The sequence below is a fragment of the Xyrauchen texanus genome, chromosome 37 (assembly GCF_025860055.1).
Source record: "Xyrauchen texanus isolate HMW12.3.18 chromosome 37, RBS_HiC_50CHRs, whole genome shotgun sequence".
NCBI classification, from domain to species: domain Eukaryota; kingdom Metazoa; phylum Chordata; class Actinopteri; order Cypriniformes; family Catostomidae; genus Xyrauchen; species Xyrauchen texanus.
In genome coordinates this window covers 23,659,480-23,668,398 of record NC_068312.1, presented here as the reverse complement: position 1 = coordinate 23,668,398, position 8,919 = coordinate 23,659,480, and the positions used below count along the sequence as shown (strand labels likewise).

General features: G+C 39.7%; 1 protein-coding gene across 1 annotated transcript; it reads left to right on the top strand.

Annotated features, from left to right (window-relative positions):
- The first annotated feature begins 342 nt into the window (after nucleotides 1-342).
- On the top strand, nucleotides 343-6,942 carry LOC127631110 (G-protein coupled receptor 61-like). Its single transcript, XM_052109096.1, has 2 exons — nucleotides 343-788; nucleotides 5,155-6,942. Exon 2 carries the CDS (start codon nucleotides 5,437-5,439, stop codon nucleotides 6,847-6,849), a length of 1,413 nt encoding a protein of 470 aa, XP_051965056.1. The 5' UTR covers nucleotides 343-788; nucleotides 5,155-5,436; the 3' UTR covers nucleotides 6,850-6,942.
- The last annotated feature ends 1,977 nt before the right edge of the window (nucleotides 6,943-8,919 follow it).

Sequence of the window (8,919 nt, the reverse complement as noted above, 5' to 3'; positions counted from 1 at the left end):
AACAAGCAAGAATTTATTTCCTTCTAATACTCCCACAGATCCAAACAGCCTGATGTGAACCCATACCGCAGCCTATGTGTATGTTCGTATGCGCCAGTGTGTCCACGGACACACACACACACACACACACACACACACACACACACACAGAGAGAGAGAGAGAGAGAGAGAGATAGTGAGAGAGAGAGAGAGAGAGAGAGAGAGAGAGAGAGAGAGAGAGAGAGAGAGAGAGGGATGCATCAGAAGAGGAGCACTAGGACCCAGTGAAGCGAGGAAGGCTGCCTGCCTGCATCCTTGTCTCCTCTCCATTCTGCTCTGCAGTTGCCCTGTGCGCGTGTGAGGGAGAGCACATGTTGATCTGTGTTTGTGTGGATGTGTGTGTGTCAGAAAGGGGCAAGAGCGTGTTTAGACAGTGCTGTCTAAAGAGGCAGCGCTTTGTTATCTCCTCGTCTTCTCTCCTGCGTGGACACCAGCCTTACCACCTGGAACAGTCGCCTGACTGAAGCATAGCTGTCGGGGGAGGGGGAGCTATCCGTGTGTCTGTGTGTGTGTGTGTGTGTGTGTGTGTATGTGTGTACATGCGTGTGGGCGGGTGAAAGGGTGAGGGGCGGAGAGATGAAAGGGCCAGGTGAGGAGGGCAGTCGGGTACCTCTCTCTCTTGCGTTTTGGTGCTATCTCTCCCCCTCTTTTTAGCCCTCTCTCACTGGCACGCGACACTAACCCTGGACGCTCAAGAGAAGATCCTCCCTGCTGGACCTTTCTGCTTCAACAAACGTCTGTAGCTTCAGGTATGTTCTCCTCGTCGGTATCCTCAGCTCCATCTCATGGAGACACTGTTCCTTTAACTCTGTACCCCACACTGAGGCTGTTTAAACTTGTGCATTCCAGAATGACATATTTGCTCTAGAATTCCCAGACAGTTGAGTGGCTCTGGATTTAAAGGTGTCAAGCAATGCAGTTAGAGATACAGGGTCTTGCTTTGGAGCAGTCAGTGGAATAGCTGTTTGTGAACTTTCTTAGGGATTTAAACCTGCGGTGGCCTTGAATGAAGGTGTTGACACACATGGCACATGTGGATTGTAGCTCTATATGAAGGTAAAATAGTGCCTAAATGCTTTGCATGCGCAGAGTAAGATAGAAAAATGTGCATGCACAGAGTAAGATTTGTGAAAGCGTAAATCAAATTGCAAGCGTAAAAATAAATTGCATGCGCTCAGAGTTTTTTGTAAAGGTTTAACTGAAGTTGCAAGCGTAAGAAAAATATATGAATCTATAATTGCGTATTAACACAAAGTCAATTTGGTGTGTATATATCCTGACTTACTTTGCGCTTACACTTTTGGCACTGTTTATACACCTAAACATGACCAAAAACATTGCAAACCTACAATCAGCGATATGAAAGCAAAGAAAGGGTGTCATGAACAGCAAAACGAATTGACCGCATAGAATCAGTCTGTATGTGTAAAATAAACTACTGCAAATGTGTAAATGACTTGTGTTTGTGGCATAAATATTTTCTAGAAATAATCCGATGTACACTCTTCTGTCTTCCCTTTGTCATGACCTGATTGGTTCAATAACTGGCAGATGCTTATTCTTCATGTGGCTCAGCATCGTTCCTCTGGGTATCTCTCCTCTCTTAAATCTCCTCAGCCTGCAGACATTAAGTACATCAAGTCAATCTGAATCCTCTCCTATAGAAGAAGCAAGTCTCACTGCTTAAAAGGATAGTTCACCAGAAAAGGAAAATTTGGCCTTCATTTAATCACCCTCATGCCATTCCATACATGTATGGCTTTCTTTCTTCCATGGAACACAAAAGCAGATGTTAGACAGAATGAAAATTTCAGTCACCATTCACTTTAACTGTATGGGAAAAGATGCTATGATAGTGAACTGAGACTGAATCTGTCAGTTCTTAATATTGTGCATCACATTTTATTTTGTGTTCCACTGAAGAAAGAAATTTGCAACAACATGAGGGTGAGTAAATGATGACAGAATATTTTATATTTGGGTGAACCATTCCTTAATGGGCTTTCTGGCCCTAATAAAGTCTTTTTAATCACTGTTCAATAACAAAGACACCCACAGTCAAAGAAAAAGATAAAAACCATTTAGGTTTCTTGTCATGTGCAAACATTTGAACCATCATTGTCCGAGGAAAGCATCACATGTTTTTTTATCGTTGATTATTTACAGTACACTATGACATGTGTAGCAATATGTACTGTTGGTTTCTAGATTACAGATATTTGTTGACTTGAAACATCAAATATGTGGACTGAAATGTAACAATTAAATGCATAGTGCTAATTATGGAGCTGAAGTGAAAGTAACCCAGTGCAGCTTACTGTAAAAATAATTTTGTTTAATAATCTAAAATACACTACATGTGGTATCATTCAGTTTTAAAGGAATAGCTCACCCAAAAATGATAATTCTGTAATTATTTACTTGCCTTTATGTTGTTCCAAACCTCTATGAGTTTCGAGGAACACAAAACAAAGACATTTTAATAATGCAGTTTGTGCTTTTTCATGTCATTAGGAATGGGGACCTAAGCTTTCAAGTTTCAAACAGATAGAAACAAGTAGAAACAATAATATTAATGTCGTTTGAAACAACTTGATATTAGTTGTTAAATCCTATTTGTACCTTTTTAAGTAATAACTTTATGAACTTATACATCTGTATATCTAGCAAGGGTTTTCATTTACTTAAAAAGTGGGATGCAAAATGCTATATATATATATATATATATATATATATATATATATATATATATATTAGGTAAATACAACAAATCATTTTTTCTCCCAGTGGGCGTACATCAAGGTAGTCAGTGAATAACAACTTAAATCACACAAAGCATTTGTATAGTTTCAACGACTTGGAACATAGTGCAGAAGTCACATGGACTACGTTTATGATACTTTTGTAGTCTATATCCTTTCTGAAGCTCAGATAAAAAGTAGCTTCTTAAAGGTGAAGTTTGTAATTTAACCAGGCCCAAAATCACACCATTGGTCGAGCCATTGTTGCTGTGTTGGGCCTAGCTGTTCAAAGGTGAACAGAGCAATGTTTTAAAATGCCACAGAGCCACAATGTTTACAATTGTCTAGAAATAAACATAAAATTGCTAACTAATAGTTAATATTGTACTAGAATACCATACAAGAAAATGTTTTTTCAATCCAAAAATTACATACTTCAACTTTAAGTTAATAACTCCCTGTCTTCACTTTTTGTACTGCAGTGCTAGATTGCCAACATTCAGCAAAACAGATATCCTGCCCTAGTAGCATCCTAGTAGTAGATATTTTGAAAGTAAATGAGTTCACAAATCATTATTGTGTTGTTCACCCTTAACCCAGTTGGATAAGGAACATTTTCCTTCTTTTTTGTTTTATAACATTTTTATTTATTTTTATTTTTTTCTGAAATTAGCCCCTGGATAATCTAAATTGTTTCTGTTTAACTCTAAATACTCTACTTCTTGAAGTAGTAATATTTTATCTCTTAACATTCTAACAACTCTAAAGCACCCAAATATGATAAAGATGTGCGGAGAGGGCCTAAATGTTATCAATATTACCATCATATTCAAACTCCTCATAGTCACGTGGATTATCATGCAACTGTAGCTCTATCTTTTTTTGTCTGCCCAAACATAATTCAGTTTGTGATAACAGGTACAGAACACCACACTCCCTTCAATACTGCAATCAGTCAACCATGTGATCATTGTGGTCACAAGCCTTGGGCACAAAACTCCTTGTCTCCATGCTCACAGAGATGCCCTAAAACATCAGTTTATCGCAGAATTATAGATACTTTTGAGCTTTTGTCACAACACTTGTGTCACAAGGGATAGTTTATGCCCTGTGAGAAAAAGTGGATGGATTGATTGTGTGGAGAAACAAAGTTGGTTCATTGTTTTTACAGTAAAATATGATGTGGTAGAATAAGTTGAATAATTATGCATGTCAAGTCGAGCCAAATTTATTTGTATAGCACTTTTCACAACAGGCGTTGTTTCAAAGCAGCTGTGCAAGAAATAATGCTATAACAGAAAATGTATGAATATAATGGCAATATTAGTTATATATGTTTAGAACTATTAGATCTTAATTTTAGTTCAATTAAATTTTAGTGTTAAAATCCTTGAAGACATTCCGAATTAACTGAGGAAATACACGCAGATGCATTGTTCTTATATTTTGGCCAATGAAGGCTTTTGTTAGTGGTTAATTCATTTCTGTAGTTTTATTTTTTTATTTTTAAAAAGAGTGTTGTCCCTCTTTTAACCAAGTTGATATAGGTATCATTCAGTGAGGAGCATCGTAGTCCGGCTGGAAGCTTATGACAGGTAAATTTGGTGAACTGTATCCTGAGCCCATGCTTCAGACAGAGGCTCATAAAGAGTCTCACGTCTTTGAGTTTGCATTAATTCATCCTCGCACGTGAAGTCCATCTCAGTAGAGGTCATCATCACTCAGCGACACAGTTGGAGTTGGACATCAGGCAGGACTGGAGATGGATCTGGCAGGTTTAGATAGGGAAAGAAATAGAATATAATTAGCATAGATACCATTCACTTGGTGCATATAGGGTTGTGACAGGTGAGGTTATGAACATAAACACACACCACATCATCATTGACAGTTTAGAAGGCTTGAGGGATGTGTTTATATTCATGCACACTACCAGTAACACTTGACTGAATATACTGTATGTTTCACATAATCTTAAAACCCCTTTGATCTAAAGAATTATGCTTAAGTGCTTGAAATCAGTTTTGTAGACAAATCTAAATTGTTCTGACGTATAAATATTTTTTTCAAACTTTTATTTTATGCTATGCTATAAGATGGACCAGACAGTGAAGGAAAAGATGACAATAACTGCCCAGCATAGAAAAAGTTTGAAATCTTATGAATTTAGTAGAAGGAAGCCTTTTTATAAGACAGTAAGAATTTTTATTTTTTTTGTGTTAGAGTTTGTGTTATTTAATCATTTTGATGGCTTTATTAGTATTCTAAAATGTGGGAAATAGTATTAATAAACATGAGTAGGTGTGTCCAAACTTTTGTTCTTTGTGTATTGCTCAAAGCATTTGCTTGCTAAAATGATTGTCTCTTTTCACAGTTCCATTATGTCTCATTTGGAGCTGTCAGACTTTGAGCAAATGGAGTAAGGACTTTAATTTAAGGACTTTTAAGTGAATATTTGAAGATGAAACTGGATGTTGTGATCCAAATCTGCTCCAACTCCAGAGTGCAACCAATCCCTTCTGCTTTACCACCATGCCGTAACACTGCCAGAATTCCACCGTCGAGCGGTGCTGCTCGATCCTACTCTTCAGCAGGGGAGGATGGGTGATAGTCCCATGAGAATCACTTCCGCCCACAATCCTCATTCCATCCTCTCATGGAGCTTACTACCGCCTACAACACACTGTGGAATGTCACCCACGCCACCTCTTGGCGTCCGAACTTGACCCAGCGCAACGCCTCAGTACTGAGTGAGCCCAGAGATGGACACCTGCTCCAGACACTTGCCCTGTGCTGTATGCTCCTGATGGATGTACTGGCTGTAGTGGGCAACTTAGCCATCATGACAGTCATCGCCCGAACGCCTCGACTACGTAAATTTGTGTTCGTCTTCCATCTTTGCTTGGTGGATCTCATTGCGGCACTGGTGTTGATGCCTCTAGGTATGCTGTCAGGGCAGAGCTTTTTTAACGAGGCTCTTTGTCAGGGTTACCTGTGTCTCAGCGTGGGACTAATCAGTGCTGCCATCCTCACTATCTCAGCCATCAATGTAGAGAGGTACTACTATGTTGTTCATCCCATGCGCTATGAAGTAAAAATGACTGTGGGCCTGGTGGTTTCAGTTTTAATTGGAATCTGGATCAAAGCCACCCTCATGTCTGCATTCCCATTACTTGGCTGGGCACTTGAAAGAGAGGAGACTGGACCGGTGCTAGGGAAATTTATGGGCAAAATCGCAGTACCAAAGTGCTGCTCGCTCCACTGGATGGATGGAGGGCCCCAACGACTGGTGTTCATGGTCTTATTTACCCTTATATACTTCCTGTGTCCAGTTCTTATCATTTTTGTGGTGTACTGCAACATGTTTAAGGTGGCCAGGGTGGCTGCCATGCAGCAAGGCCCAGTGCCCACGTGGATGGAGACTCCTCGGCCACGTTCTGAATCTCTGAGCAGCCGATCAAGCATGGAAGCCAGTCTTAACGGAGCTCGCACCACCCCTCAGAGGACTTTCAGTGGGGGCAAGGCTGCAGTGGTACTGGTGGCCGTGGGAGGTCAGTTCCTTGGGTGCTGGCTACCTTATTTCTCCTTCCACCTGTACTGCACAGTTATGCCTTCCTCTTTTGAATCTCTCACTCGCATGGCTCAACTGGAGGATGTGTTCACCTGGATTGGGTACTTTTGCTTCACCTCCAACCCTTTTTTCTATGGTTGTCTGAACCGGCAGATCCGGGAAGAGTTGGCCAGAAACCTGGCCTTCGTTTTCAAATGGGGGCGTCCGGGGGAAGAGGAACAGCTGCCCAGCAGAGAGGCTTCTATTGAGGAGAACTTTCTCCAGTTTCTTCAGGGCACAGGCTGCAATATGCGGCAGAGGAATTCTCAAAGCATATCCATCCCTCAACAGGAGGAGGAGGACAATCCGCTCTCTAGCGATCTCCACAGGCCATCTGTCGACTTCCACATTCCCGGACAGATCATGGAGGAGACCTCAGAGTTCATAGAACACCAACACACAAACAATCTTAATATATCAGACAATTGTATCAAGACTAAAGCAGAACTACAAGGTTGATATTTTCAGACGTGAACAATATATTTAATATATCATAAATTGTTTCTATGTTTTGCGATCAAATCTTTTTTATACTCTGCCCAAGAATTTGTGCATAGCTTGTTTTAATGTTTGGTTTGTTGGTTTCAGTCAAACTCGAAGAATATTTTTCTCTTGAGAAAATAAGTTACGTGTTAGTTGTTTGACTGAAATGATATAATTCCAGCACATTACCACAAGGCTGAAACTTATTTAGATAGATAGAGCAACATTTGTCCAAACAATGTAACATGAAAGCAACATTGTGATGTGGAATTTGTATTCAAAATGTGGTACAAACCGCAAGTGATCAATGTAACTAATTTAAAAGCTCCAAATGTTCATAGATCAGTATATAATTGGTGGTTACTCAGTATTATTGTATCAAACAAATTTGGAGCATGAACAAATATTGAACCAAGGTTGTTTGTGTGGTGGGTAGATTCTAATTCTTTATTTGTTGTTGCTCCTTTAATGGAGATATGGCGTGTTACCATAAAATTATGGCTTTCCGCTATGTATTATTTCTAAAGGTTTTGTTTTTTTCTTGAAAATGTATTAAAAACTTTAAAACACAGTGTATTCCATGATGGTGAAAAAAGGCAATTCTTCCCTTGCTTGTATATTAAAATAAATGCAATGCAAATGCAAGTGGATGATGATCAGACTTTTGAAGCTCCAAAAAGAACAGACAGTCAGCATAAACGTCATCCATACGCAAGGATGTAACCACATATTCAGGATTGGGGGGACAAAATGTAAGAATTTAACAATAAACCATAGAAAAACCCATGTAAGTAGAACACAATTATGAATATTCAAGTCAAGTCAAGTGGTTTTTATTGTCGTTTCAACCATATACAGTTAGTACAGTACACAGCAAAACGAGACAACGTTCCTCCAGGACCATGGTGCTACATAAAAACAACAAAGGACCAACACAGGACCACATGAGACTACACAACGAAATAAAAACCTATATAAAATACCTATGTATACCTATATAAAGTGCACGTGCAAACATGTGCAAAAAGTACGGGACAGTACAACAAATTTCTGACAATGAACAGGACAATAGACAAAGTGCAGCGCCGACCAGTACTCAGTAGTGCAAAAAGATGACAGTTTCTAAAAAAAAAAAACACAGTGATATTGGGGGTTTGACTCTGGCTTTCAGGACTGCCAATGGAACCGTGCTCTTTTACTTCAATTCACTTCTTCAGGTCTGTGCTCCAACTCACTCTCTGTGGTCTATGAAGAGCAACGCCTGGTGGTCCCATCACAAAGAGTTCACTATCTCTGCTCCTCTGTGGTGGAATGAACTTTCAACCTCCACACGATCTGCCATTCAAGAACCTCCTGAAAACGCATCTATTTCACGAGCACTTAACTAACCCAGACTAATTGCACTTACTATTGCACTTAACCTGCATTTAATGTACAAAACAAAACAAAAAAATCCTTTCTTCTGTACTATCATCTTTACTACTCCAGTCACTGTGAGAACTTGGCAGTCCTATACTGCAGATGTTGTTAAACTTTGGATAAAAGTGTCTGCTAAATGTAAATGTTTGACTCCATTTGTAAAATGAATGTCTTCTAAAGCAAAAAAGATCGATATTTAAGTACTTTTTAACTTTAAACCATCGCTTCCGGTCAGCAGTAGTATGCGTTGGCATGTGAGACATGCACAAACTGACGATTGTGTTAAACACCCAGATGAGCAGTGCTTTTTAAAACTGAGTAGAAGGCATACTGTACAGAAGCTTCGTTAGTTTTGGTTTAGATCTGTATTTGTATCAGTTTGTTTATTCACAGTAGTGCTCATCCTGGATGAAACAACCGAGAAAAGAATGTGGTATTACGTTTGTATCATGCCAACGCGAATGTGTCACACGAGAGACCTCATGAACTCCGCCCTTTCGTGAGGCTTACCGGAAACATACGCATAAGATGCGTGGATTGACTGTCTCAGACGCAGAGGCAACTGAGATTCATCCTCTGCCACCCGGATTGAGGCGATTCACTACGCCACCACGATGACTTAGAGCG